At 43.0% G+C, this 27,409-nt stretch overlaps 3 protein-coding genes across 3 annotated transcripts; all 3 read left to right on the forward strand.

The window, feature by feature from the left end:
• LOC8054471 (hydroxypyruvate reductase) lies at nucleotides 10,567–15,741 on the forward strand. The gene is made up of 10 exons (XM_002459631.2): nucleotides 10,567–10,762; nucleotides 11,705–11,841; nucleotides 12,720–12,864; nucleotides 12,952–13,079; nucleotides 14,223–14,294; nucleotides 14,387–14,501; nucleotides 14,588–14,691; nucleotides 14,786–14,827; nucleotides 15,069–15,281; nucleotides 15,464–15,741. The coding sequence occupies exons 1-10, from the start codon at nucleotides 10,630–10,632 to the stop codon at nucleotides 15,530–15,532; spliced, it is 1,158 nt and encodes a 385-aa protein (XP_002459676.1). The 5' UTR covers nucleotides 10,567–10,629; the 3' UTR covers nucleotides 15,533–15,741.
• On the forward strand, nucleotides 16,893–20,114 carry LOC8054472 (hydroxypyruvate reductase). The gene is made up of 10 exons (XM_021452571.1): nucleotides 16,893–17,091; nucleotides 17,507–17,646; nucleotides 17,752–17,896; nucleotides 17,974–18,101; nucleotides 18,739–18,810; nucleotides 18,911–19,025; nucleotides 19,104–19,207; nucleotides 19,295–19,336; nucleotides 19,458–19,670; nucleotides 19,834–20,114. Exons 1-10 carry the CDS (start codon nucleotides 16,965–16,967, stop codon nucleotides 19,900–19,902), a joined length of 1,155 nt encoding a protein of 384 aa, XP_021308246.1. The 5' UTR covers nucleotides 16,893–16,964; the 3' UTR covers nucleotides 19,903–20,114.
• On the forward strand, nucleotides 25,207–26,118 carry LOC8054473 (putative F-box/FBD/LRR-repeat protein At5g44950). Its single transcript, XM_021453384.1, has one exon. It carries the CDS (start codon nucleotides 25,207–25,209, stop codon nucleotides 26,116–26,118), a length of 912 nt encoding a protein of 303 aa, XP_021309059.1.

The following is a 27,409-nucleotide window of genomic DNA, read 5'->3' on the forward strand; positions in this document are numbered from 1 at the left end:
TTTTCGCTAAGAGGACCCACGTACCTACTCACGAAATTCAAACCATCCCGTCGTCCTGGCCCTTTGCTTGCTGGGGGCTTGACATGATCGGGCCATTTAAACCAGCCCCGGGCAACTTCAAGTTTGTTTTCGTGTTAATCGATAAGTTCTCCAAGTGGATCGAATACATGCCTCTGGTCAAAGCAACCTCCGAGAAGGCTGTGGAGTTCCTCAATCAAATCATACACAGATTCGGCATCCCGAACAGCATAATCACCGACTTGGGTACTCAGTTTACTGGCACCACATTTTGGGACTTCTGCGATGACAGGGGCATAGTCATAAAATACGTGTCAGTGGCTCATCCACGGGCCAATGGTCAAGTTGAACGTGCTAACAGAATGATCATTGATGCCCTAAAGAAGAGGCTGTACACCGAGAACGACAGAGCACCCGGTCGATGGATGAAAGAGTTGCCGGTAGTGGTCTGGGGCCTCCAAACCCAGACCAGTCGAAACACAGGAGCGTCTTCCTACTTCATGGTGTATGGCTCCGAGGCAGTCCTGCCGTCTGACATAACCTTCGGATCCCCTAGGATCGAACACTACGACCAGGCGACGGTCGACAACGCCAGAGAACTCGAAATCAACTGCATGGAGGAAAAGCGTTTGAATTCTTGTCTCCGAACAGCAAAATATCTCACGGCAGTCAGGCGATACCACAACAGGAACGTCAAGGACCGTTCTTTCGTGGTCGGCGATCTGGTACTTAGGTGGAGAACAAGCCAGGAGGGAATGCACAAGCTATCCACTCCCTGGGAAGGACCCTTCGTGGTCACCGAGGTCACACGACCCACGTCCTACAGATTGGCATACCCAGATGGAACACGCGTGCCCAACTCTTGGCACATAGACAAACTGCGATGATTTTATTAATAAAGTTTTAATAACTTTCCTTTGTAAGTATCTTATAATTATCAATAATAAAAATTTTTATTATTTGCCTATACTTTGTTGCACGCAGAACTCGGCAAAACTTCTGCAACGGAAGCTTTTAGCGACTACAAAGTCGAATACGGTGACACGTCACTCAGATAATTATACAGCGCTCAAAACGACAGTCATGACTAAAAGCAAACTTTATTACAAACTTTACATACAAATTTTACAATAAATACCCTGACGGGCAGACACTGGTTTATTCCTACAGACTACTCTATTGGCCTAGCTGCTCGGGCTGATCACCCGCCTGGCCCTGCTGCCCGGACGAAGGGGTCGGGGCCACCGACGCCTGGCTGGTCGAGACCGCAGGCGTCGACCGCCCATCTCCCGCAATGGACGCGCCTGACAGCTCCCTGGCCGACCTATCTGAACCCGGCTGGTCTGGGGGAGTGGCCGTTCCGCACAGATTGATGTCGCCGATCACCGTCGACGACAAATCCAGCAGACCACCCCGAAGCTCGTCCGCCTCCCGCGGGCCGACCTCCTTGGGGTACCCCTTCTCCAGCCTGGTCAAGTCGACCAGGGGGTAATGGGCGCGCACCATGCTAAGGACATGCGCGCCAGCAAACTCCCCGGCGTCCTTCACGAACTGCTGGAGCCAGTCCCACGCCCGTTGCGCCTTCTCGACTGGGGTCAACTTCGGCGCGCGGGGCTGGCTCTCCGGGAGCTCGGGACTGATCAGGTCCAGGACCGGGGATACTCCTTTCCAGATCTTACAACAGTTGACCTTCCAGGAGTCCCGGTCCCCGACTTCCGACCGCAGCTGGTCTACCTCCGCGGCCAGGGCCTTGTTCTCGGCTACGACGCCTTCTATCTGGTCAAAGCACCATTTCCGGTACTTTGTCGTTTTCATTGCGCCCTACAAAACGAAAATATGACGACCAAGCAAGACAGCGCACAGAATGTACAACAGTACAAAGAATTGCTTACCTTAACTTCGTCGACGAGGCGTTTGGCCGCGCGCTCCACCCTGGCGGCCTCCTCGGTCTCGGCGAGCTCCTCATGACCAATAAAGTGATCCCCGCATTGGCGCCACACATACACGTGTTGGCGGCCGTCACGGGGACGACCCTCAATCTCCTCCACCTCGTCGTCGGAGGTCGCTTGGGTTTCCTCCTCCGGCGCTGCGTTGCCCCCGGTAGTGGCCGCAGGCATTACTGGCCCCCGGACCAGACCCGGGGAGCCTGCGGTCAAAGCGGCTCATGCTCGGGGCGGCGTGAGGACTTCACTCTCCCCGGCGGGAGGGGGGGTCGGGGCTCTGCCCTCCCCTTCCGTGGAACTAGCTGGGGGAGGCGTCCCCGTAGCCTCCTCAACTCTGGTCGGGCTGCCTGTCGTAGTCGGTGCCGCGGCCGGGAGCTCCTCGGTGCTCCCAGGCACGGCTGCAGTCGTAGGCTGCTCTGCGGTCTGCGGGGCCGCGTCTTCAGCAGCGCAGACCGGCTCACTCGTCTCCTGGCCAGCGGCATGGCCGGGGTTGACATCCGACGCCGCGCTAAAGGAACAAAACTGCAATAAAAAAAACAAAAACCGCTGAAATACGTAAGTCGAACACTTACAGGTCTGAGCGACGGTGGGTCGCAGTGAACCTCCTCCTCATCCGGCCAGTCGGCACCTGTGCCCCCGACTCCGCAGCACGAGGCGCAGGAGGGTCGCCGGCTACTCGATCAGCAGTGGTCGGCCCGCTGTCCGGACGGCCAGGAGGCCTCCGGACCAGCGACGGTACGGCCTCCTCCTCCTCCTCGTCGTCGTCGATCCGAACGAACCGACGCCGTTTTGACGCTCGGCTGCTCTCTGCCGGCAGTGTCGGCGCCGGCGACGGATCTGCAGGCATTGGCCTTTTCCCCGCCACCCTTTCCTCGGTGGTCGGGACGGGGCGGGCTTGGTCCTCCTCACTGCTGGTGTAATGAGTACACCGAGCAGCGTCCTCCTCTGGCGGGTCTTCTCCCGCAGGATTCTCCATCCCCGGTGCCAGTGATACATACACTGTGCACCGGTCGATTTCGCCAATCTGCAAAAGCAACAAAGATGAGTCAGCTGCAGACGATAAACGAATGCTAAAACAAAATAATCTGCTACATACCTTTGGTGCTGGTCATCCTAACTTGAACGCTTGCACCCGATCACTGCCACGGATGAAGCCTCCGTCCGCGAAGTTGAACAGCTCGTTCAACAGCTGTTGTACCTCCGCCTTCTCCAAGATCTCCGGCCGCATCCTGGTCGGGTCCACGCTTCCGGCATACTCGTACGCCGAGTGCACCCTCTTCTGGCAGGGCATCACCCGGCGACAAATGAAGTTGCCGACCACGCCAAGCCCGTCCAGGCGCGACCAGTCGATCAGCTTCATGAGATCCGCCACTTGACCGTCGAAATCCGGGCGGTCGGTCCAGCTCACCCTCTTCTCAGGAATGTATCCCACATCGCAGAACGTGGAGCTGCCCGGTTCCTCCGTGATGTAGAACCACTTCCTGTACCATTCGGTCAAGGAAGTGTTCCATGGACAGTGCAGGTAGCGATTCTTCATTCCATCACGAAGGTTGAGGTATACTCCACCTGCAACCTTGGAGCCTCCAACTGCTCCCTTCTTCCTCAAGCAGAAAAGATAACGAAAAAGATCGAAGTGCGGCTCTATGCCAACATAGGCCTCGCACAGGTGGATAAAAGTGGAGATGAGGAGAATTGAGTTCGGGTGCAGATTGCAAATCCCGATCTCATAATACAAAAGAAGACCTTGAAGAAAAAGGATAAACAGGAACCCCAAAGCCCCTTTTAATGAAATCTTCAAATACGACGATCTCACCAGCGCGGGGGTCGGGGTAGCTCTCCCCTTCCGGTGTCCTCCAGCCGCCGAGCTCCGGGCTGTGCAGAAGCCCCATATCGACGAGGTCGCCAAGAGATTTCGTGGTGCTGCGGGACTTTTTCCACTCCTTGGCCATCAGTTCGGCCCTCTTCTTGGAGTCGCTCTTCGCCATTGGAGGTGAGAAATTGGGCTTGAGTTAGGAAGATGCAGGTGATTGAAGGAGGCGAGAGTGGAAGGCTTGAAGGCAATGGCAGGGTAAGCAGTACATGCGGAACTGTCAGGCTCTTATAACCCGCAACTCCACCTCTCCCACTTCCCGTATTCTCGAGAAGCGGGTGGACCATGCGGCGGATGTGGCGTTTCGGTTTACGATGATTATAGACAATTAATGCGGCGGAGTTTTCGTACCAATTGATGGTTTCCTTTTTCTCAAACCATGCAAAGGGCGGCTGCACAGTTGCCAGGCGCAACTTTTCATGCATCCATCTGACACCCCGTCAGGAGGTCTCGTCATGTCAACTTTAACTGGAAAGATCTTTTCAATAACAAGAAGACAAATATGGCAGAGAGTCAACAATCGGGGGACTGCACCGACCACCGAGCACTTGATGCTCGGGGACTGGTCGCCCAGTCTATCAGCTCGGAACTGCAAAGACTGCACCGACCACCGAGCACTCGATGCTCGGGGACTGGTCGCCCAGTCTATTAGCTCGAAACTTCAAGGACTGCACCGACCACCGAGCACTTGATGCTCGGGGACTGGTCGCCCAGTCTATCAGCTCGGAACTTCAAAGACTGCACCGACCACCGAGCACTCGATGCTCGGGGACTGGTCGTACAGTATAGCAACGCAGAATTCTAAGGAGCGCATTTGGTGCTTGGGGACTGGTCGTCATACTATTATACACCCAGGGACTGGTCGATTAGTCTATTCAATTGCAGACGGACTGGTAAATTCAATTTTTAGACCTTGCTACAAGGCTCATACTTCGCCTTCCAGCAAGCTCGGGGACTACATCGGTACGATGCATCTGGCGATGCATCTCAGTTACAGAATTTCTTTGAGGACTTTTATTTTGACCCTGGCACCACGTGCCTACGTCACCTACTACCAGGCTCGGGGACTAAGTGGGCACACTTCACCTTGCGGTGAATATGCTTGCTTTTTTTAGGTTTATACCTTTCAAAAAAGTAAAGTGGGCACACTTCACCAAGAAGGAAATCTTTTTGGATTTAAGAGCACCATGCATTCTTCGAACAACTCGCTTCTTCGATGTCAATGTTGATCAACTGTCTTTTGAGTTGGTCAAAGAACCGTTGCAACTGTTTGGGCGACTTTCCTGCTTATTGAAGATGTCAAGTCTCGCTGATCGAAGAAGCTCAAGACGGCGTGTTACATCACAATACATGGTGCTCGGGGACTAGCTGTGGGGGTATAAACCCCTATACCCTTACGGCTAGACTTGGGTCAGGAGGCTTGGCCCATTACGAGACGAGTTCAAGGCTTGATCCGACAGCCTGGAGTTTCGCGCAAGGAAACAAGATGTGGAGATCAAGCAGGATTCTAGTCGGTTATAATAGGAATTGATATCGAATTATCCATGGCAATTGTAACCGACTAGGATTAGTTTCCAGATCTGTAACCCTGCCCTCCAGACTATATAAGGAGGGGCAAGGGACCCCCCTAGGACGGGATATTCTCTCAACACAATTCAATATAACCAGACGCAGGACGTAGGTATTACGCCAACTCGGCGGCTGAACCTGGATAAAAAGCTTGTCCGTGTCTTGCGTCACCATCGAGTTCGTAGTTTGCGCACCGTCTACCGATAAACTACTACCGTGGGTATACCCCAAGGTAGACTGCCGACTAGCTTTCGTCGACAATATGTTATATCGGCCAATCCTTAGCAAAAGGATTGGTAAATGGCATACACACTAATTAAGTATGATTGGGCCTTTGAACCACTAAAACATTAAAAAGTCAAATTTTTGCTGGTTTTGTTGTTGAGCAAGGAATAAATTTAGAAGATGAGATCAATTACCTGATCTGTACCCCATGGAAGCTTTATTTCAATTAATTGGCTTGCAAAGAAGGCCAAGGTGTTGCCATAATCATTATTTCTCACAATGGTGTTGTTTGAGACATCAAGCTGATTAAACTACATATGCACCAACATTTGATGCTGAATTTGATTCTCTTGTTCATCTTAGCAATATTGCAATCCATGGAGGTGAAACACATGTTAAAACCTTTGGTGATTCTTTACTAATGGCACAACAAGACGCTAGTATGCTTCAATGTTATGGAAGGATCACTCAATATTTATCTTGATATGTGCCTTCATATCATTGCTTCTATTTCCAAAATCCAAATTTGGCATATCACAAGGCATGAAAACAGTAATGCTAACATGTTGGCTCGACAATCATCAGGCTTCGACATCGGTGGGGGGGACAATTTTCACATCAGAGAAAAGCTGGTGTAAAAGGATCAAGTGGCAACAAGTGTACCAGTGGTGGACGGGCCAGTTCTAAAATGTTTTAGATGGAAACTACTATTTCTAGGTCGTTCATGGATTCACATGTTGTATTTCTTCTTCTGGTTCTAATTGTACTTGCCAAGTTTTTTACTCACCCTTGAGCTTATTTGGTTTTTAGGTACCAATTGAATGTGACATGCATGGGGCTGGGGAGTAGCACCTTCATGAGCAAAATCACTTAGTTAGATTATGCTTAATTTTCTAATTTTTGCAACTATAATAGTTTAACTATGAGGTCACTTAAAGGTTATTTTGGATGAGATGGTATTTGTTGGGGATAGTCCTATTTATTCTATTTTTGGTCTGTGATGTTCATGTCTTTACGTATGTGGTTACATTATCTATGTTTGCTTTGTCTGTTCAGTTTACTGGGGAGACTTTGCCAAAATTTTAATAATTTCTGAAACTTAGTAGAATTTACGTACGTGGTCACACGAGCACGGACGGATCCAAGCTCCGCCACAACCGCATGAGCACCACCGAATCTGAGCTCCTCCTCGCCAAATTGACCGCCACAACACTAGCATCACCAGATCTAAGCTCATCTTCGTTGGATCTAGGATCATCATTGTCGGATCCACCGCCGTTGCACGAGCACCAGCAGCAAGAGAGGAGGAGGCCATGGGGAGGAAGGGTACCATAATGGAGGGGTCAAGTCGGGCCATCACGCTTGTGAAGTTGGGCCACCGCCGTCGAACGACCAGGCTATGCTGCCAAATGGCCTAGGAGCCATGCCCACAAGCTCTTCCTTCACCTCCAGATATGTCTAGTGAGGGAGAGGGACAGGAGGGGAGTGGTGGCACTCGCCGGAGAGCCGAGCTGAGTGGGGAGGAGTGGCCTCCGCCAAAGGAGGATGCAATGTCGTTGAGTCACGAGGAGGGAGGGGGCGCGACTCTGAGTCGGGTCGAGGGTGCGGCGCTAAAGGGAAAGTGTGAGGGGAGGTAGAGAGAGGGGGGTGGGAGAAGAAACCCTAGGTCTTGTTTTAATACTTGAGCGCCTATCGGGTCTCGGTCTAGGCCTGTTTGGGCCATGGCCTTTTTTCGAGGCAGGCAAATTAGGAGGTCTGCCTGCAAAAATGGGGGCATTTTTGGAAGCGGGCCTCTTATAAAGCCTGCCTTCGTTAATAGATTTTTGGATGCGGTTATTTTTTAACTTGTCTCCATAAATCGAATTTGCGAGGCGGTTCAAAACCGTGCCCACCTCCGAGGGGTTTTTGGAAAGGTCGTGGTTAAGTTTTTTTAGTAGTGTCAATGGGGATTTCAATCTGTTTAATCACCTGGGTACTCCTATAGGTTGAGTTTCATCATGATTAAACTCTTTTCCGTTCATAGCATTAATTAGAAATGAAACTCCTTGAAAACCCCATCGAAATTGGCCTAAGATGAAAAAAATAAAGACTCTAATATGAGAGGTCCGTTAGAGTTGCTGTTACATGGATGAAAAAAGAGACTCTCATATGAGAGGCCAGTCTTAGTGATGAGTTTTATAGCATAGTTTCAAGAGTGTCATGTTATTTAAATTGTAATAAAATATGGATGAAACACCCACTCTCAATACAGAATTTTCATTCTATGATTTTATAAACACTTAATTTTATTACTTATAGAGAGTTAGTAATCGTGCTATGAGAGTTTTATCTCTACGAAACTCACTTCTTCTTTCTCTTATCATCATAAAAAACACTTACATGACATCTTATTAAATGTCAATGTAATTCCGATGAAACTCCCACTAAGATGGCCTAATAAGAGAATATATATTGGACGATTTAGGACAACTTTAGTGTATATCTTGGCTTTTTTTTTGAAACTAATATCTTAGCATTTGCTAAAACTGTACACGTCACGAGGTGCTAAACTGGTGTAAGGCCTTGTTTAGTTCTAAATTTTTTTACAAAATCGATACTGTAGCACTTTCGTTTGTATTTGACAAAAATTGTCCAATCATGGACTAACTAGGCTCAAAAGATTTGTCTCGTCAATTTCGACCAAACTGTGCAATTAGTTTTTATTTTCATCTATATTTAATACTCCATGCATGCGTCTAAAGATTCGATGTGACGGGAAATCTGAAAAATTTTGCAAAATTTTTTGGAAACTAAACAAGGCCTAAAGTGCTCCGATCATTGGTTTGCGCAACTATTCTAACGATTGGACCCACAGGAATTAAAGTATTTAGTAGCTCCTTTGCTTGGTCACCCCCATCCAGGACTGGTAAATAAAGCCGGTCGTAGTTCTACCGTTGAGCAGAGACAAAATATTATTTAGGCTTGGCGAAATCAAAATTTTGAGAATCACATCAGACATGTTGAAAGAATATCAGAATGGGTTTTGGGGTTTTTTTATATTAATAAAAAAACAAATTTAATAGCTCGTTTGAAAACAATAAGACAAATTTATTAAGGCTAATTAATTCATCATTAACAAATGCGGTTACCATAGCAATTATAACTAATCATAAACTAATTAGATTTAGATTGGTCTTGCGATTTACAAGCAAACTGTACAATTTGTTTTTGTGTGTATATTTAGTGTTTTATGTATGTGTTTAAAGATTCGATGGGATAAAGATGACGCGCGGATCGGTTCGCTTGGCTGATAAGTCATAGCTAAAAGTACTGTTCGCTGATTTGTTATGAGAGAAAAACACTGCTCACTGGCTGACAGGTTCGGCAGATAAGCTCAAGCGAACTGTAGTTAATAAACGGTGTCCAATTATATATTAATTAAGCTCAAAAGATTTGTCTTATAAATTACTCTCTAGCTATGTTTTTATAAATAGTCTATATTTAATACTGCACGTATATATTAACATATTTAATGTGACAAAAAGTCTACGGAAGCAAACCAAACCGGACATAATAGAGATCGACGCAGCACAAGATTCACCGCGAGAGGAATTTGGGACCTGTCAATCACGCCGGAATCCAAGGCAACGGTGCCCGTTTAAAGCGTCTGAAGAATTACTAAGCCTTGTTTAGTTCATAAAAAACCAAAAAGTTTTTAAGATTTTCTTTCACATCGAATTTTTTGGCAAATGCATGAAGCATTAAATATAGACGAAAATAAAAACTAATTGCACAATTTAATTGTAAAAATCGTGAGACGAATCTTTTGATCGTAGTTAGTTCATAATTGGACAATATTTGCCATAAATAAACGAAAGTACTACAGTAGTGAAATCTAAAATCTTTTCGTATCTAAACAAGGCCTAACCACCAAACTGTGCCACAATTCCTTTTGCATTACAAATACTTTAGGCCTATAGATGCACTTAAAATTCTAAAAGTTTATAAGATTCTCTATTATATCAAATTTTTGGATGTATACGTGAAGTATTAAAAATAAATAAAAAATAACTTACACAGTTTGTCTGTAATTTATGAAATGAATCTTTTGAGCATAGTTAGTCTATGTTTAGACAATAATTATCAAATACAAACGAAAGGGCTACAATATCAAACTTCAAAAACTTTTGACATCTAAACAAGGTCTTAGAAGATTTTATCAAAATTTTCCGCAATTAATTAATTGCATAAGCGACCAACCTCACATAAAGGTAGCACAAGCATTGCAAATGGACAATGGGATATTCAATTTAGGAGACAACTCAATAAGACTCGCCCTCAGTGAATAATAGGATCAACTCACATTTTCAACCAAACGGTGGTTGCCACGTCACATGATACAAACAAAAAAAAAGCAACGGATGTACGTCACATGAAAAACTTTGAGGAACTAAAGCCTTGTTTAGTTCACTCAAGAATAAAAAACTTTTCACAATTTTCCATACATCGAATCTTACTGCACATATACGGAATATTAAATATAGACGAAAACAAAAACTAATTGTACAATTTACTTATAATAAATTGCGAGATAAATCTTTTGAGCCTAGTTAGTTCATGATTGAACAACAATAGGTCAAATAAAAACAAAAATGTTACAATATCTAAAACCAAAAAACTTTCGAAACTAAGGCCTTGTTTACTTCCGATAAATTTTCAAGATTTCCCGTCACATTAAATCTTGCGGCATATGCATTGAGCATTAAATATAAATAAAAAAGATAACTAAATGTACAGTTTATCTATAATTTATAAGATGAATTTTTTAAACCTAGTTAATTTATGATTGAACAATAATTGTTAAATAAAAATGAAAGTGCTATACCTTAAAAATTTTCATGTGTTGCATTGAGACTGTGTCATGAAACTATTGCCACGATTCCCAACCCGACAGCGGGGCGGGGGAGTGACGAGTGAGTCACTCTCTCCAACCTCCCGTCCGTTTGTTTCCTTTCCCTTTCCTATATGGCCGGAGGAGCAAGATTAGTTGGCAGACTCGGCCGCCACTCCACCTTCTTGCTCCTGCACCTGCCCCGTCACGCCGCCGCACACCACCACCGGCTCTACTCTCCTTCCTCCTCCTCATCCTCCTCCCAAGGTACCGCCCCTTCACCTCCCTTCCCCTCTTTCTCTGACCCCGGGCGCTTCCCATCCTTGTGCCCTGCCGCTGTCCTGCAGGGGCGGGGCGGCCCCTGTCCCTGATCTTACATCCCTCTGGATGCAGTTGCAAGAACCGGATTGCCAAAACTTGTGTGGGTTCGGGCTGTGCAGGGGCTAGGATGGTCTTTATTCTTTTCCTTTTGGGATCAATCGGTACGGGGCCGATGAAATCGTATCGGATTGGGTACTGCGACGAGGAAATGCAGAACAAATGATTACACATATACTGAGGTTGACTTTCACATTCCTGTTGACAGGGTTTATGTTGCTGTCACTGTCAGCAGGTTCAGATGAGTTTGTGTTGTTGTCCTAGTAACTGATGCAGACTTGCAGAGCACAGCTAGTAACCACTAAAACTATGAGATGCAGGGGAAAATGGGCGTATTAGTTGCTCAACCGATCTGTGTTGGAGTCAGTAAACATGGTTCTTTACCTCCTGTACCAGCTCTAGATTTGTCCCTTCCATCTCTTGGTTGATTCTTGTCTGACATGTTTTTACTTCATTCAAGAGTTGAACCTTTAACCAGTATAAGGCAGAGCCAAAATGACCTTGTTAGCTAAAGAATAACTGCTCTCGATAAAATTACTGTTGACCTGGCTGAAGATAGTCCAATATATTACTGCTTTCTGGAAACTTTTGGTTCTGATATATATATATATATATATATATATATAAGTCCAATTGTATTTATGGAATAATAGTTATGCTTCTGTGAAATTTCTAGGATGCAATTAGTTATTTTGGATATTCCAATTGATGGATGGATATCTCTGACATCTTGTTATTTTATTAATAATTCTCAGTCACATGGAGAGAAATGGTATCTGTGTTTCCACACAACAATTTATTTTATTTTGACTACATAGCTCATCATTACAGGTCATTACTCAAAAATGGGTGATTCAAGTGAGAAGAATGGTCATGGCACTCTAACCCGGGTGCTATTTTGTGGTCCATATTGGCCAGCTTCTACTAACTACACCAAGGAGTATTTGCAGGACTATCCATTCATTCAGGTTTGTTGCACATTTTACATGGTACCATGCAAAAGATCTGCTGATTCATGTATCTGTTGATTGAGATGCATATGAATGTACTAGCTGACTGTCCATTATTTTTAGTTTCATTTATATTGTACTAGTATAGTTGGCTTAATGTTACCAAAGTTAGAATTTTGAAGTTTTATTTATATACATCTAATGCTCTTGGAGGGTTACAATTTGGAATATGCATTGCAATATATCATTCTTGTCCTCTGCTAGTTAGTAGTTACCACTGCTGCTTCATTTATGTTTATTTGGCCCTTGTAGTGATAGTTTTCCCCCCAGAGCAACCATGAGATGGTCACATGTTCTTGAAAAGAACAGAAATCAGGACAACCATGAGATGGTCACAGCTTCTTGAAAAGAATAGAAAGCAGGGCATGCTTTGCTTCCCCAAAGTCAATAAGAGTAATCTGATCACATAATGTCATACAAATATCTGATGCTGATGTTTATTAATAGTGAGCTTCCTTTATAAGTGGAACATCGTACAAATTTCCAAATTTTCCATTGTGAATATAAAGTGATCTTTTTCAACTAACCAAACATTACAATATCAATACACTAGCTCTTGCAGATTTGAATTTGTGAAAGCTTAGCATTACCAAAGTTCTATAAGCCAGGCATAGTCTGGTTATTGGTTCCTTGTTGACATGTTTATTAGGAATACTGTACTCGATTTGTTTGACTGCACAGGGACCTGTGTCCTCCATTAGGATAACATGAAACAAATTCTGAATCCTCAGATTGTAATAATATAGTAGTTTCACAGTAGGTGCTTACCACATAATCTTGAGATATGAGCATGTCTTTTTACACGAGTTGCATTTGACTGTCAATTCTTTTTGCAGGTTGATGAAGTAGGTCTTGAGCAGGTACCTGATGTTATTGACAACTATCATATATGTGTAGTAAAAAATCGGCGTATAGATTCAGATATCATTGCCAAGGCAACTCAGATGAAGATTATAATGCAGTATGGTGTTGGGTTAGAAGGTGATTCAAATTCTGATGCTATCTTGTCTACTCAGTCAATCTGTCAATTTAACTACGCATATTATATTAACTGCATATTTTCCACAGGCGTTGATGTAAATGCTGCTACGGAACACAAAATTAAAGTTGCACGGATCCCTGGAAGTACGACAGGGAATGCCGTCTCTTGCGCAGAAATGGCAATCTATCTTGCACTAGGTGTTCTGCGTAAGCAAGTATGTGTTGTGTGCCTATAGTGCTGACCATGTGAATGTTGGAAGTGCTCTATTTTCTATCAGTTTTTTAAGGTTCTCTTTGATGAAAGTTAGCAACATTCCAACTTGACTGTTTCCACATTCATAAACAGTTACAGTTTCTACACTCTAAAGATATTATAATTTGTAACTAATCTTTCTCTATGATGCAAGCAAGCATGATTATTCTGCAGAATTAGGTCCTTCAGTTAAAATCCTAGTATTCTATATGGAAGACTAATAAAAACATAATAATTATTATTTTTTAACAACAACACATATTGTAACGGTTAGAACAGAGTACAAAGGTTTGGGATTGTACATCCCAAAGAACAGAGGTGTAGATCCCTAGCTACTAGAAAGGAGTCAACAGAATGACTCAGATAAAAAAGCCTATCCTCTTGAGTTTGAGTTACCAGCTTTGAGTTTGAGGTCTGTGAGTTTGGATGAAAATTAATATTCCTAGTTCTACTTTTTGTCTAAAATCTGCAACAATTATATGGTCCATCCCCATTTTATTATGTTTCAAGTTAGGCAGTTAACATGAAATCTATTACTGAGATATTTTCATGACAATGCATTTTCAGAGGAAAAAGAGTCTGTGATGCTGCAAAACTGTTACACATTGATGACCATTAAAACTACTCCCTTTTTTTCCTGGATTATGATGTTTTCCAACATTATTTCTGCATTTGAGATAAGACTTTGATCATAGGTTTTTCTAATAATGAATTAGCAAAAATATGAAATATACAATCATATGGGAAAAATGATGATAAATCAATTAGTACCATTTCTGTTTGAAAATCATAATAACTTTACTTTATAATGGTGTTTAAAATGATAAATTTTTTAATGTTTATACCTTGGTGACACCTATATAGGAACACACTAGCTTTAGTTCAAGTGTGTCCACTAATTTTTAACCAAAATTTCTGGCGATTGGACTAATCTTTGGCTCATCATGTATATACTGTAGAGGATATGTACTCATCTCTTTTAACATATACACTACTCTCCTAGTTTTCATCATCTTGAAGCTAAGTTATTTAAGTTTCTCAAACATAACTTCGATCCTTTCATATGTGGGCTACCATGGTTGAACATTGGGCATTTGACTTGCAGAAGGAGATGGACACTGCTGTGAACCGGAAAGACCTTGGTATTCCAGTTGGAGATACATTATTTGGCAAAACAGTATGGTTGTGGTGTATACACCATTGCATCTTTGATCTACATTCCATGGGAAATATCCCATTCATGTAGTTGTTGTTATCTGTGCTGTATAGGTCCTTATCCTTGGATTTGGGGCCATCGGCGTTGAACTTGCCAAGAGGCTAAGACCCTTTGGAGTAAAAATTCTTGCTACCAAAAGAAACTGGTCATCAGACACAATGCCATCTGGTAAGCTCCATTCTTCCATTTCCTCACATGGCCTTTATAAATAGTTTCTGTTCTGCTCCACCTGCTTAAAAAACATTCCAATGCAGACGTTGATGAGCTAGTTGACAAGAAAGGTGGCCCAGAAGACATGTATGAATTTGCTGGTGAAGCTAACATTGTTATAACATGCATGACCTTAACCAACGAAACAGTTAATACTTCTCTTTGTGTACTTAATTACTTATTAAAAGTTCCTTCCAGATGACCTTTGGTTGACCTTGATAGAATGTGATTATCTTTTACAGGTTGGAATTGTGGATCATAAGTTCATTTCATCAATGAAAAAGGTACATGCTTGTTTGTTTCATACTGATCTCCATGTTATCAGATCTGGGGCTCTTCATTTTGCTGACCCCATTCTTCTGTTTTAGTGTTACATAAGTAATAGAGAAGGAATGAACCATGAGATATGCTATCAGTTGAGAATATTCCTACAAGAAAATATTGTCTGGAGCATAATATCGTTGGATAAACAGATACCGCCACCATCTGCAATGGATTAACTTTAACTGCCTTAATTTTAAGCAGGGATCATATCTGGTCAACATTGCCAGGGGACGGTTGCTGGACTACAAGGCTGTGTTTGATCACCTGGAATCGGGCCATTTAGCTGGTTTGGGGATCGATGTTGCTTGGATGGAGCCATTTGATCCAGAGGATCCTGTTCTGAAATTCCCAAACGTTATTATAACACCGCATGTGGCTGGTGTCACTGAATATTCGTACAGAACTATGGCAAAGGTTTGCGCTTTGTGCTTGCTCCATTTAAATTATGTCCTCAGTATTTAGCAACCACCAAGTACTACTGCGGTTGGTCAGCAGATATGAATGGTGCAACCAAACTCCAATTATTAGTTATGCACTGGAGAACAGATTGCTGCTATTTTGGATACTTGTGGTAACTCTTGCTCTGCCTTTTGCAGTCTGTTGGTGACACTGCCCTCCAGCTTCACTCAGGTCAGCCGTTCACGGAAGTAGAGTTTGTCAACTAAAAAAGGAAAATTCTCAGGCAGCAGCCATAACTGCTGTTACTATCATTAGTAGCGAATAATGGGTCCGGCGATATGTAACCAGATGTTTGATGGTGATCTCCATGAAAATTGAAAACTCCGCCACTGGCTGGATTGTAGTGTTAGCGAGTCATTTTCTTGCAACATTGCTTCATCAGCTAATAATAATGTGGTCCCCTGAATCCCCTGAATCTCAGCATGATCACGGCTCTCTTTGTTAATGTCATTTTCACGTGGAACGCGCTCACCTTTTGAAAAATCGAAGTAGTTGATTGATCTCAGGAGATTGTCGTTTGGACACGGTCACCTTTTTTTTTTTGGAAAAAAACTACGCAAAGGTTTTTCTTTGGTGTTCACGCACCGGCCCCACCTGGCAGCCTCTGTTTCTTCGTTTAGGCCTACACAAGCGTGCAAGCCGAATTTCTGCCACAAACATTCTGCACCTTTATACTCAGTGGTAGATTCTACATCAGTCGGGAGAATCCATCACCGTCGGGTTTCACTCTAATCGACGATAGTAATAAAGGTTATGACCGCTGGTTTGCAACTGACATTGATAAGTTTTATATCACTGCTGGCCTAAGCATATAATTAGTTTAGCTAACTAGTTGGCCAGCCTTAGCCCTCAACTAATATATGCTAATTTTTAGCCTCAGCTAACAACTAGCCCCTCGATGCATAAAGGTAGTCCATATTGCTCACATTTCAATAAATGCAAAGTCTAGGAGGCGTGAATTTATAAAATACACAAATACTAGATTCCGAGTATGCAGGTAGACATCTTAGCGCGCGCACGGTCCACTGTTGATTTCGCTACAACTCCAACTCCCACTGCCCCCAACCATGTCTTCCACCTCTCTCCGCCAACACGCCCCTGCTCTCTTCCACCTCCCTCCCCTCTCCCCTTCACTAGGTAGGCCGCCTCCTTTCTCCTCTTCCTGGATTTGCTTTTCTAGGGTTCTGATGAGGTCTCCTCTCATCTTTCCCAACTCCGTCGGGTATAGAAGGGGCTAGCCGAGGGGAGGAGGCCATGCAGGCGGTGGGGTCGACAGACGAGCGATATAGGGAAGCTGGTGGTGGGCTAGGCGAAAAAGGTGGCGCCGCGGACGAGCTAGGGTTTCGCTGAGCTCCGATAAAACCTAGCTCGCGGCAAGGGCCTTGGAGCCAGGGAAGAAGAGCTGCTCATTGCCCAATAAAATAATATTAAATGTTAAATGTTCTTGTTGCATTAGGCACAGCAAAAAAAGTAATATATTTGGAAGCATAAACCAATCTACCTTCTAATAATTTTATATTATTATAAACATAAAAACGAACACCCCTAGCCCATATAAAAAGGTAGTGCACTACGCAGAAATTTTAGGAGGTGAATGAGATTTTGAGAGGCCTTTTGTTTTCCTAAATTCAATATTCAATGGCGGGAGCAAGATTGGCGGCTAGGCCGGCCACACACGCCCCAGCACACCAGCTCCCTCGCGCCGCCGCCTTCGCTGCCGCAGGTCGCCGCGGTGGCGATTCCCCTTTCTTCCCGCGAGCACGAGGTATGGCATTCCGCCCGCCCTTGATAGCCTTCGTCCTCGGGCGCCTCCTGGTTCGCCTTGTTTGTTCTTTGGTCCGGTGAATCCCTGGGTCTGGCGTCGAGGGCGATGTTCCGTCCGATCCGTTCCTGCAAGAAGTATTCACCACCACGTGGACTATTGGTTTCGGGGAAGATGGAAACTGGATGTGGTACTCAAATCTGAAAGTACCTGTGTTCAGTGAAATACTGAGGAGCGAAAATGAGCATTTCTGAAGGCATAGTATCTGGTCTGGCCACCTCCATCCGGTTCATGCATTGGATTTTTTTTGGTCAAATTGAGTGATGGACGGTGTTGCCGTTTGTGATTTTGGTAGTCCAGTAGAAAGAAACAACTGCTTTATGTCAGTTGTTTTGTTCATGCTGTTACTCCACTGCAGGTAGTGTTTTAACAGTAGCTTGTGCAATCAAAAGCAATGGCAGCAACAGCAAGGTTACAAGGGTGCTATTCTGTGGCCCCTATTTCCCTGCATCCACAAGGTACACGACCGAGTATTTGCAGGACTATCCATTTATTGAGGTTTGGGAACCTCTTCTTCGATCCCCTCTTTTTTTTAACACATCTTAGCAAGCTGATTACCTGTAATTTCAATGTGAAAGCCCCCCACTCCAATTCAATTTGCAGGTTGACGAAGTGGGCCTTGAGCAGGTACCTGATGTTATCCACAACTATCATATATGTGTTGTGAAGAATCGACGCATAGATTCAGATGTCATTGCCAAGGCGACCCAGATGAAGATTATTATGCAGTATGGCGTTGGGTTAGAAGGTGACTAAGTTTGTTATTATCTTAATTAGTATCAGCATGACTGCCTTCTCTGATATTAAGTTCACGATTTACATCAGGTGTGGATGTGAATACTGCTACAGAACACAAAATAAAAGTTGCAAGAATACCGGGGAGTATGACAGGAAATGCAGTCTCTTGTGCAGAGATGGCAATCTATCTTACCCTTGGTGTTCTGCGGAAGCAAGTATATTTTACAGATACCAGTTCCGACAACATGCAAATTGGATATGCTGTTCATATGTTTCATGTTTTCTGATGAATGGCTTCAATGATTGTTCATGGCTTCTTTTTCTTCACCCTCTAGAGGATTTTTAATACTGTACCAAGTTACAGTATTGAAACTAAGCAAATCAGGACTAATCCCATCTTAAGCAAGCAAGAATTTTTTTCTTCACTACAGCATTCTCATTAATTGAACATATGTATTCAAAGTCCATAGTATCCTACAGAAATAACAAAGACAAAATAGTTTTTTCTACGAGCTTTGGTTTTGGCTCTCCATTTTTATGTTTTGAATTTTTGATAGATAAACAAGTATGCCAAGGGGAAACATGGAAATTTGTAGTGTTCATCTGTTTTCTTATTTCAAGTTTGGAAGATACTATGAAATTTGTCAGAACTGAAGACTTAAAATGCATTTTCATGAAAGCAGCAAAATTCTGGTGTACAAGCTTGACAGGTCATTAAATTTAGTTTCTGTTATAAGTTTTTTTAATAGAATAAAAACATTTATTTAGTTGTTTTTGTTGTATTAATTAAAATTAGATGCCTTCATATATAATGAACCACTCATGGTTTGGACTTTGAGCATTACTTTGCAGAAGTTGATGGATGCTGCTGTGCATCAGAAGGACCTGGGAAGTCCAACAGGAGAAACAATATTAGGCAAAACAGTATGCTATTGGGCCTATTTGTGGAAATTGCTTGTTTGATCTACTTTCCATGTGAATTATCCCATCTGTGTAAATAATTGTGTTTGTGATTATTGTCTAGGTCCTTATCCTAGGATTTGGGGCCATTGGTATGGAAATTGCCAAGAGGCTAAAACCATTTGGTGTAAAAATTCTTGCTACTAAAAGAAATTGGTCACTAGGATCATTGCCATGTGGTAAGCTGCTACTGATATCAGGCCCACATGAAAATTCTTTACATGCCCCTCCTGTCACTTCAAACATTCCTTGTGCAGATGTTGATGGGCTTGTAGATAAAAAAGGTGGACCAGAAGATATGTATGAACTTGCTGGAGAAGCTGACATAGTCATAACATGCTTGCTACAAACCAATGAAACAGTTCGTTCTCCTCTTGGTTTATTTCTTTCCCTCTTCTATACAGACAGCCTTTTATCTACTCTAGTTACAAAGCAAGCATATTTGTAGGTTGGAATTGTTGATGATATGTTCCTCTCAGCGATGAAAAAGGTATGTGCATTTCATTCTGATAGTGACTTAACTTTTACTGACAAGAAGGTTCTGTTACAAAAGTTTTCCTGTTATAGTAATACTGAATAATTAAATGTTAGTGGTGTCTTTACATACGCAGGGTTCGTGTCTGGTCAATATTGCTAGAGGAGGTCTTTTGGACTACAAGGCTGTGTTCGATCACCTTGAGTCAGGTCATTTAGGTGGTTTGGGTATTGATGTTGCCTGGACAGAGCCATTTGATCCAGAGGACCCCATTCTGAAATTCTCAAATGTTATTATAACACCACATGTTGCTGGAGTCACTGAATATTCGTACAGAACTATGGCAAAGGTTTGTGCTTGTTTTCTATATGGCCTGTGGTTATTTTTCATTATTCATGCACTTCAGATATTTATTTTGAATGTGTAAACTCCAAGGGGCTCGTTACAAAGACAATGTTCTCTGTTTCTGTGGCCATTTCCATCTTGTAGTCAGCTTTGCTCTTATGGTGCAGGTTGTTGGTGATGTCGCTCTCCAGCTTCATTCAGGGGAGATATTCACCGGAATAGAGTTTGTGAATTAGATCAGATGGTGGCATGCATTATTGTTTATTTCCTGTTGAATTCAGACAGGTAACAATAACTGTTTGTGGGATGAGCATTTTGCCATGTCCAAAGGAATAGTGAATCGGCAATGGCTGTAGGAATTGTTGCTCTCCCCAGATTGAATTTGTATCAAGCAAGATTACTGCATATTGCAGCAGGCCTATCTATATGACATAATCTGCACAGAACACATGACTACTAGTGTTTGTATTTGCTTAAATTCGTATCAAATATTGATGGGAACTTGGGAAGCTAGTAAAACAGCTTCTCTCAGAGCAGCTGAAGGCCATTCCATTAGTAGTGTATTGAAGCCTGGATGGGTGGTGTTGCTAGCCCTTCAGAATTGTGGCCCCCTATGCCAATGGGTCCAAACAGCTTGGATGGATGGAGGCTCTGCCAGGTGGGCTCGTGTAGTCAACGGGCCCAAGTCTAGCCATCTAGTAGTACAAATCAATGGTCATAGCATTTGCTAAAAAAAAAAAAGAACAATGGTCATAGCATCGTGGTGCCCCGTCCCGCATATTCGAATATTCAAAGTTCCCAAAATCATTGGTCATAGCATCATGGTGCCCCGGCCCGAATTTTCGAATATTCAAATTTCCCAAGATATAGGTACGGGATGCAAATACTGAGAGATTATGAAAAAGGGGTTTATTTTTCCCTCCAAATAAAAGGCTGATGAACTTCACAAATTTAAGGCTCTAATGTTCATTTTGACTCTTTGTCAACTAAATCATGTGGATATTTTCTCTCATACTGCACATTTCTTTTTTCACCTTATGTTTAAAGGTCATGGTATTTAATGCGATCATATAAGAAAAAGGGCCACAATTTTTTTAAAATCTCAAGTTTCTCAACGTAGATATAGACACTCGTATATACACATATATAGTTAAACATATATACGTACGCTCTACCTATATGATCACGTCCAGTCACCATGGGCTTCTCACCATTGATGAACACGAGACCTACCCAAAAAATAGCATTATTAAATTGTAAAATAAATCTAGGGAAATACAACATGCCGAGTCGATGGTTCCTCCAAAGCATAAAAAAATTAGAGGTACAAGAAAGATGAATCGACCCTGCTTAATATTGCAAAAAATCAACTTAGAGGCCGTTTGGATCCTTTCATTCTGGAGGAATTCAAATCTACTTAATAGACTAGGCTATTTGGCTTGGAATTTGACATTCCACAAATTCCCAAAGTTCACATATAAGTCTATCTCAAATTCTTCATAAGGTGGGAGATAGAAATTTATGGTATGTATCACCATGATATATTTCTACTTTGCAACTTATAACACGCTTTCCAACTCGCTCCCGTACGTTAGAAACACAACATATAAGTATCTCTCTCTTATGACCAACAATAATGTATAAATATAATCCACATATATTCATATTAGTTTAATTAATCTATGTCTAAATTATGATTATTAAAATGAATTCAATTCCAAGGATCCAAATGGTGTTATTGTTTTGGTTGTACTAATCAAAGCATGCTGCGTCACACTAAAACAATAGCCCTTGGTGTAGAAGTTGCTTGTTTAATCAACAATTTTCACGGGAAGTGTCTTTATGTGTGGTTGTGATTATCCCCACATTACCCTATATATATCCAAGTTTATACACAATGCAACTTACCTGTGTTTTGTTTTGCCTATAGTGGTTGTAAGGAACAGTTACGCATAAAGAAGGGGGGAGAGGGGTTGGTGCATTAGCCTTTCTAAGAACTAATACACTCTAATTCTACTCATCAAAACCTATGCCTATCTTTATCTAAATGTGCATCTAGGTTTTGCTATGTGTGTTGCTAACTCTATCACAAGAGACTTATGCAACATAAATTCTCATACTCATACTACTACAAAGATGATCTTCTGAGACACTGCCCAAACATTAACGCAGGCGATCACAAAATGCCCATCTCCTAATTCAAATACCTATGGATTTTCAGAGGCGGTAACTTTGTTTATGGATGCGGTCATAGTTGCCCCTTGCAAAATTGATTTACGCAGGTTGATGTTTTATTTATTCAGGTGATTAGATTCTGCCTGTCTCCTAAAATCCATTTTAAGATGTCTACCTCTGAAATGTCAACCATTTTTCATAGGTGGACGTCTTTAGAGGATTGTCTCGGTTAAAAAGCCTAAGGCCCGGATAGGCTCGTGACCTATTTTGTGTATATAGACTTAGGCTTTGCCGGCTCCTCATCCCCCTCTCTCTTGACCAACTCTCCCTTGTCTCTTACCTCCTGACAGCACTCTCTCCCTTTGCTCTCTCGGCTCCTAGCAGTGAGGGCCACATGCGCCAGGCAAGGAGGACCACGTGCACTCGCCTTGCAGCAACAACAACCTCAAGTAGGTTATTTGATGCTTTATAGCCTATACTATCATATTTTATAGTTGAGGGGATCATACAATCAACCGTTAATATGTTAGAGGGTTATATAGGCTTTTTAATATTCCATATCAGCAAAACAACCTTTAAAACCGCCTTAGGAGATTATTTAAACGGTTTTTAATAGTTTGAGGGGTAGAATACCTGGTTTTATAGTTGAGGGGGTGAATTAGACAATCACTAATAGTTGAGGAGTTAAGTAGACTTTTCCATATCTAAAATAAAAGGCCATGTAAATGATATGACATTGTCACACGCCCAACGTGGGATACTCCCCATGGTGGAATAAACAAGCTAACAATAGCCCAAGAGGAAGCGCCGGGCACCCCTAACCCTAAACCCTAAAGGGCTGCGCGCCTAGGGGAGAGGCGTGCGTGCCATGGCCGTTGCTACCACCGCTGCCGCCGCCGCCCGCCGTCGCCGACGTCATCAATTGTTTTCTAGTTACCTTAGTTGAGTCTTAGTAGATTTGGAAAGAGTTGGTTCGTTAAGGAATCGTGTTTAAGTTTGTTCGGAAAAGAGAATCCAAATCCTATAAGGTTCTTCTAAGATTATTTAGGGGTCAAGTCTCCTTGGGACAATAAATACTAGGAGGATGTAACTGTTTAGATCAAGAAAGGAATAGCTAAAAGGCTTTTACCTCTTCCTCTCTTTCTACGCACCACCGCCCCTCTCTCCTCCCTCTCCCTTGTGTCGCTGCCCCAGGCTCCTGCCCTATCACGCTACTGCTGCCACCTCCACCATAGCCGCCCCCAAGGTTCCCCCCACGTCATGCTTGTTACATGGTATCCAGAGACTAGATGATCCTATGGCCACCACCACACCAACATCAAGAAGCGGTCTGCAACCTTCTCCACTACCGTGAACAACTGCCTCGATGAGATCAATGCCAAACTCGCCAATCTTGATGCCACATTGACTAGATCGAGCCTGCATGCCCCAAGGAGGACACCATCGATGACATCCACAATGTCATCAATAATTGGAAGGAGAAGTTTGAGGAGTTCAAATTTCTTACGCTTTTGTCAACCTGATTCAAATTTTCTAGACCAATTTACAGAAGACATGACTTGAATCTTTGAATACTATTCCTCTAGAGAGGAAAAGATTGAAATAACAAAATTAGAGATCGATCGCCACTCGCCATTGCCCAGGCTGCTTGCCTCGAGACAACCATGTTGAGGCCGATAGGGTGATAGGAGACGCCGAGACCAACAAGTTTGGGAATGATTGGTAGCAGTCAGAAGAAAAAATGATGTCGGTGCGGCCAGCTAGAAAATCATTTCTATTAGGCTAAGAGGAAGTACAATAATTGATTTATAGCAAAACAAATACTAATGTGGAGGATAGAACAGATAAGAAAGAGGAGAGCTTAATTCTCATGCAAGCAACAAACTGGTTACAGAAGCATAGACAGTGATTGACCATACATTAAGTGGGTGTGAGAAGAATTAAGAAAATGAAGGTGAGACATGGATAAAAGTAGAGAAAAAGTCTACATAACCCCCTAAACTATTTAGGGTGGACTACTTCACCCTCTGAACTATAAAACCAGATATTCTACCCCTAAACTTTCAAAACTGATGAAATAACCCCCTCAAGTGGTTTTAGAGGGTGGTTTTGTCTTTTTCTTTTTTTATTTTCGCTGAATCTTTGAAAAATCATAATAAATCACAGAAAAATCCTAAAACTAGAAATTCAATTTGGTTGGACTTCTGATGAGTAGATCTACACAGTGAACATATAATATGATATACTTTAGTGTAAAATTTTTGTTGTAGCTTTAAATGTATGTTTTTCTATAATTAATAAGAATAATTCATATATGTAGTTCCTATGGTTCAATTGTGGTAAAAATTTTATGGTGAACTCATTAATGTATGCTTGAACTATGGTAAAAGTTCTGTACCCATTGGGTCACATATAACTTAGTTATAGATTTATTTATCTTTATTCTTGTTAAATCTATGCTTTATCTATCACTAAGTTATACATGATCCAATGAGTATGAAATTTTTACCATAGTTCAAGCATACAATAATGAGCCTACCATAAAAATTTTACCATAATTGGACCATAGAAACTACATATATGAATTATTCAAATTAATTACAGAAAAACATATATTTAAAGTTATAGCAAAAACTTTATACTAAAATATACCATATTATATATTCACTATATATATCTACTCATTAGGAGTAAAAAAAAATTGAAAATTGCATTTTATGGTTTTTTATGTTTTATTATATTTTTTCAAAGATTTAGAGAAAATAAAAAAATAAAACCGCTATCTAAAACCACTCGAGGGGTTATTTAACTGGTTTTGAAAGTTTAAAGGCAGAATATTCCTTTTTATAGTTTGAGAAGTGAAGTAATCCACCCTAAATAATTTCAGGTTATGTAGACTTTTCCCATAAAAGTAACGATAAAATCGCTTCTTAGATACATGGATGATGGTGGGATCATTCCAAAACCCTGCATGACTCCGAACCAAACAGCACCAAAACTGGGATCGGTACCTTAGGGTTCGGTACCCGTGGCTTTTAAATTCGAAAGCTAGGCCATGGTAGCTACAGTGCCTTCGTCTCCCACCCAGAGCTTCGAGGGAAACGTCCTAACTTCGCCAGCGCCAGTCCTAGCTAGCTTGTTCCTCGAATCCGAAAGCTAGTTACTTACTTACTTTCTGTAGTGGTTGCCTGTGAATTTTTATGGCACGTTGAATATTGTTACAGCTCGGTAAAAATTAAACTTGGAAGCATTCACTCCGCCGATCGAGCTGGTGAAATCCAATGATCTGGCCGGCCGGATCCCCCATTCCCCCAGTCGGCGCTACAGAAACACTCCAGCCACCAAACCCTAGCCACCAACCAACCATGCTTCCCCGTGGCGAATCTCAGCCGCCGCCGCCGGCGGAGCGTGCGGTCGACCTGCTGCGCGACCTCCCGACGCATCTCCTCGACAGGATCCTCGCCGGCCTGCCCGCGCGCGACGTGGTCCGCACGTCCGTGCTGTCGCGGCCATGGCGCCGCCGCTGGGAGTCCGTCCCGGGCCTCGACATCGAGCTCCACGACGTCGGCGACGATACCCGCGCCTGGGACTCCGCCGCACGATTCCTGAGGCTCTGCGCGGGCCCCCTTGGCCGCGTCGGCATCCGCGGCGTCCCGCTGAGCGTCTTCCACCTCGCCGACCACTGGGTGCGCCTCGTGGCGGGGAAGAGCCCGCGCTCGCTGTCCCTGGCGCTCCCCCAGGCTTTCGTGCTGCGGTCCCTCTTCCGCTGCGACCCCGCCGCGCTGGCCGAGCTGGAGCTGCGCCGCTGCGCGATCCCGCCGCCGCCGCCTGTCGCGAGCGGTGGCTTCGCGGGGTTCCAGCGTCTAACCAAGCTCGATCTGCAGGACGTGGTTTTCACTGGTGCGCATGCGTGGCTGCAGCTGGAGGCCATGATCTCGGCGGCCGCGCCGACGCTCGTGGAGCTCCGCCTGCAACGCATCGCCTTCGCCGTCTGTCGCGACGAGCTCGTCCCAGGCGGGTGGGTCATCCAGGCGCCCAATCTCCGGCGGCTGGTGCTGTGCCTGAGCATCGCTAGAGCTGGCCTCTGGGAGCTTGGGCCGCTGCCCAACCTGGAGCTGGCCAGGATCTTCCTCAACGACTCCGCGGAGGAGAGAGACTACATCAAGATGTTCACAGCCATTTCCAACGTCAGGGAGCTTCACATCGGCAACTTTCGCATCAACACACAGGTTCTTTTGAGAGCGGCGCATCTCTTTTGCATACACACATGCTACTAAGGATGAAAACGGTCGGAAACGGTCGGAAACGGAATTACAATGTAGAAAACGAAAGCGGTCGGTACGGAATATTTCTATATTTTAGCAATTAAAGAGTACAAAAAAAGAATAAAAATGGTTGTGAAACCAACTGAAACTGACAATTTTTTATGTTTGACAAAATTCGAAAACGGTTTTATAATATAGAAAACGATATCATAATGTAGAAAACGAAAGCGGTCGGTACGGAATATTTCCGTTCCGTTTTCATCCTTACATGCTACATATGCTAGTCATATAAACGTTGTTTAAATAGCACTAAATTTCCCCTCCTCACATGCTAGTCTGATTTCATACAGCCACCTAAAGAGTTCATCTACAACGCAAACTTTCATGTTTATCATCTAATCGGATGTTTAAACGCCTGTTTTGACATTTACATCTGTCTAGGCACCGTTTAAACCAAGTTTTTTTTGACTGGTTTGACCATTTAGACATGTCTAGCATTTAAATTTTTTTCACAATGAAAGTACCCCTAACTTATTTTTTTCTCAAACCTAGTACCCCAAAATCCCAACATAAATTTTTAAAAGCATAAATTCAAAAAATGCCTTGGAACAAGTTTCATATCAATCTATATGCTGTAAAATCATAAAATTTCAGAGGAAAAGATATATTCAAAACTCAGTTATGGGAAGGTGTTCTTAGGTGTTTCATTAATTTGTCAGGTGCAAATCATTGCTGTTCAACACCGATTGTCTAAACCAAGAAGGCAAAGTATAATAACATATAACTTATGATGCAAACAAACAATTAGTCTGAAATATATAACATATGTGTGTGGGTTATCTTTGGATTTGTGTTGTTAGAGATTCACCAGCAGGGCGTATATAGATGGTTTGATATTTTAATTTTATTTTCCTTGGATTTTGTAGGAACCATTTTTGTCACTGTTAGCATATCATGTTTAATTTTGGAGACACAATGTCATACGTCTCCAAGAAAAACTAATTTATTTGTCGAAAAGATACTGAGAAGCTAAAGCCATCTTTAGCCCTGCATGCCCCTAGTTTAGATTGTATACTAGAGACCAGATATCCCCAATCTGTGCTATAGAAACATCATCAAACATGTTGGGAAGAGGTAAATTTCTATGTGTGGTCACGATGAGACACGGTCATAACTTGTTCCAACATTTAATTACTGAAATGCATGTAGTATGTGCTAACAATACACTATTTGCTTCTCATAGGTGTCCCCAGCATTCATGTGTAATTTATTAGTACATCCATATGAACATAGTGTTGTGAGA

The sequence above is a fragment of the Sorghum bicolor genome, chromosome 2 (assembly GCF_000003195.3).
Source record: "Sorghum bicolor cultivar BTx623 chromosome 2, Sorghum_bicolor_NCBIv3, whole genome shotgun sequence".
Lineage (NCBI taxonomy): Eukaryota > Viridiplantae > Streptophyta > Magnoliopsida > Poales > Poaceae > Sorghum > Sorghum bicolor.